General features: G+C 36.6%; 1 protein-coding gene across 1 annotated transcript; it reads right to left on the minus strand.

Moving 5' to 3' along the window:
* Positions 1-267: 267 nt before the first annotated feature.
* Positions 268-3,018, minus strand: ACBD7 (acyl-CoA binding domain containing 7). The gene is made up of 4 exons (XM_065871802.1): positions 2,995-3,018; positions 597-714; positions 429-489; positions 268-343 (listed from the first exon to the last, which is right to left on the minus strand). The coding sequence occupies exons 1-4, from the start codon at positions 3,016-3,018 to the stop codon at positions 268-270; spliced, it is 279 nt and encodes a 92-aa protein (XP_065727874.1).
* Between the last annotated feature and the right edge of the window lie 213 nt (positions 3,019-3,231).

The following is a 3,231-nucleotide window of genomic DNA, read 5'->3' on the forward strand; positions in this document are numbered from 1 at the left end:
CGTCCATAAGTCCAATTTGGTCATAAGTCCAACAACGTACCACCAGAGCAACACTTTTTTAAAAAGAACTTTTAAAAATCACCTGAAAATTTTAAAATTTCATTAAATATGTAGTTTCAGCATACCTCTAAATAAGAATTACAATTCATGTTACTAGCAAAAATATGGATGATACATAAAGAGTTAACAGTGCATTTCTCCCCAAAATATTAGGTCATGGTACCATTATGAAGTCTTCAAAAGGAAAATTTTCTCACATACTGAATTCTATATTCCATATTTTTCTATTAGCTCTTTTGCTTTAGAAATACAAGCACTCATGGCATCTGCCTTTGATAATCCTAGAAAGATACAAACAGATTGACTCACTGACCGATGTTATTGGGAAATTAAGAAGGTTTGTTTCACTTATTTAAAAATTAACCACCTTGTTGAGGTTCCAAGCTTCCCACTTAGCCTTGCCTTTTAGATTTAACAGTCCTGGACACTCTGCCAAAAGGAGGACAGATATATTTTCAGGGTTACTTTTTACTCTATGCTTCTAGAAATACTGTTCAGTGAAATGTATTATTATTTTTTAAATGACAACCCAGTACCAGTAACTACATCTCCAATTACAGATTGTTTGTAGAGCCCGTAGGGTTCTTTTAGTTCCTCATCATCTGGCCTGGTTTTCAGCTTCCTCATGTCTTTGGCCGCCTTTTCAAAATCAGTCTAAAGCAAAAAGGCACAAAGTGTGCATTTGCTAACTTTCGGCAGGTCCATCTGCTTTGGGGAAAAGTAAAGAGGAGGAGGGAGCATTCAAACAGAAATGAACTACTACTGCTCTGGTTCCACCAGAATTATCCTAACCTATTTTAATTCGTGGACACTTCCCCTGGTCCTTACCTGCTACATAGACAATGTACCCACGTATTAGATATGGAGAACTAAATAAAATTCTTAACACATTACTGACCACAGACGTATTAACACATCTTTTGTTACCCGAATGTTATTGACCAGAGACATTTCAATATTCATTTACATAACAAATCGCTGGCCACAGGCGTTAGTTTCTGCAAAAATCTCCTGGTCAACAATGAGTTAATATTTAAAATGTTTAATTTATCTATGTTTAAAAACTGAAGAAGACATGAATAAATGGAAAGATATTCCATGTGCATGGATAGGAAGAATTAATAGTAGTAAAATGTTCATCCTACCCAAAGTCATCTATCAATACAAATTCAACTCAATCCCTAACAAAATTCCAATGGCATTTTTCACAGAAATAGAAAAAGCAATCCTAAAATGTGTATGGAACCATAAAAGCCAAAGCAATCCTGAGAAAGAAGAACAAAGTTGGAGGCATCATAATTCCTGATTTCAAACAATATTACAAGCTATATTAAGCAAAACAGTATGGTATTGGCATAAAAAGACACATAGATCAATGAAACAGAATCAAGAGCCCAGAAATAAACCCTTTGTAGTTTATGACAAAGGAGCCAAGAATATACAATGGGGAAAGGACAGTGTCTTCTATTAACGGTGCTGAGAAAACTAAAGAGAACATGCAAAAAAAATGAAACTGGACCCCACCTTACACCATATACAAAAATCAACTCAAAACGAATTAAAAATTTGAACGTAAGGCTTAAAACTGTAAAACAACTAGAAAAGGACAGAGAATAAGCACCTTGACATCAATCTTAATGATTTCTTTTGGATTTGACACCAAGAGTAAAACTAGCTTAAACAAAAGGGACTACATCGAACAAAAAAAGCTTCTTCACAGCAAAGGAAACCATAAACAAAATGAAAAGGCTGAGTGGGACAAAATATTTGCAAATCATATGTCTAAGGGGCCTTTGAATATATATATTCAAAATATATAAAGAACTCATATGACTCAAAAGCAAAAAAAACAAAAAAGCAAAAGAAAACAATTTGATTTAAAAATAGCCAGGAGATTTTTCCACAGAAGACATACAGGTGGCCTGAAAAGATGCTCCCCATCATTAACCAACAGGGAAATGTAAATCAAAACAACAGTGAGATATCACGTCTACCTGTCAGAATGGCTATCATCTAAAAGACAAGAAATAACAAATGTTGAGGAGGGTGTGGAGAAAAGGAAACCCTATACGCTGTTGGTGGGACTGTAAATTGGTGCAGCCACTGTGGAAAACAGTATGAAGTTTCCTCAAAAAATTTAAAAAATAACTACCATACGATCCAGCAATCCCACTTCTGGGTATTTATCCAAAGGAAATGAAATCACTATCTCAAAGGGATATCTGCACCCACTGTGTACACTGCAGCTGTATTTACAATAGCCAAGACAGGGAAGCAACCTAAGTATCCATTGATGGATGAATGGATAAAGAATGTAATATATACATATATATATATGTGTGTGTGTGTATATATATACACATATATATAATATTCCATTATATAGATATAACAGAATATTAACCAACCATAAAAAAGAAGGAGCTATTGGGCTTCCCTGGTGGCGCAGTGGTTGGGAGTCCGCCTGCCGATGCAGGGGATGCGGGTTCGTGCCCCCGCCCGGGAAGATCCCACATGCCGTGGAGCAGCTGGGCCCGTGAGCCATGGCCGCTGAGCCTGTGCTCCGCAACGGGAGAGGCCACAACAGTGAGAGGCCCACGTACCACAAAAAAAAAAAAAAAAAAAGAAGGAGCTATCGTCATTTGCAACAATATGGATGGACCTGGAGGACATTATGCTAAGTGAAATAAGTCAGACGCAGAAAGATAAATACTGTATGATCTCACTTATATGTGGAATCTAAAAATAAAAAGAAACTAATAGAGAGCAAATCGGTAGTTGCCAGAGGTGGGGGGAAGAATGGTTGAAGATGGTGGAAAGGTAAAAGAAAAACATGCAAAAAAATTATATCTGAGAAATTCCAATGCAAAGTTTTTCTCATAAGTTAGAAGTATATAAATACAAGTTTCTATTAATTTTTTTAGATGGCATTACCTTCACTTTCTTCATCACCCTCATGAGCACGTCCTCCTCTTCTTCCAAAATCTACGCTTTGCTGTATGCAGTAGCTTTGCTGCCAATGAATATCTTTGTCCAGGGCATTCATCTCCCAGTGCCTCTCTGCTCACATGCTTCAACAGCAGTATTATTTATACCTATTGAGTGGACTGGCTAGTTTCTGAGGGCAGTACTTCTGATTGCGCTGAGTTGCCTGTATAGATTCCTTTAAAA

The sequence above is a fragment of the Phocoena phocoena genome, chromosome 2 (assembly GCF_963924675.1).
Source record: "Phocoena phocoena chromosome 2, mPhoPho1.1, whole genome shotgun sequence".
NCBI classification, from domain to species: Eukaryota; Metazoa; Chordata; class Mammalia; order Artiodactyla; family Phocoenidae; genus Phocoena; species Phocoena phocoena.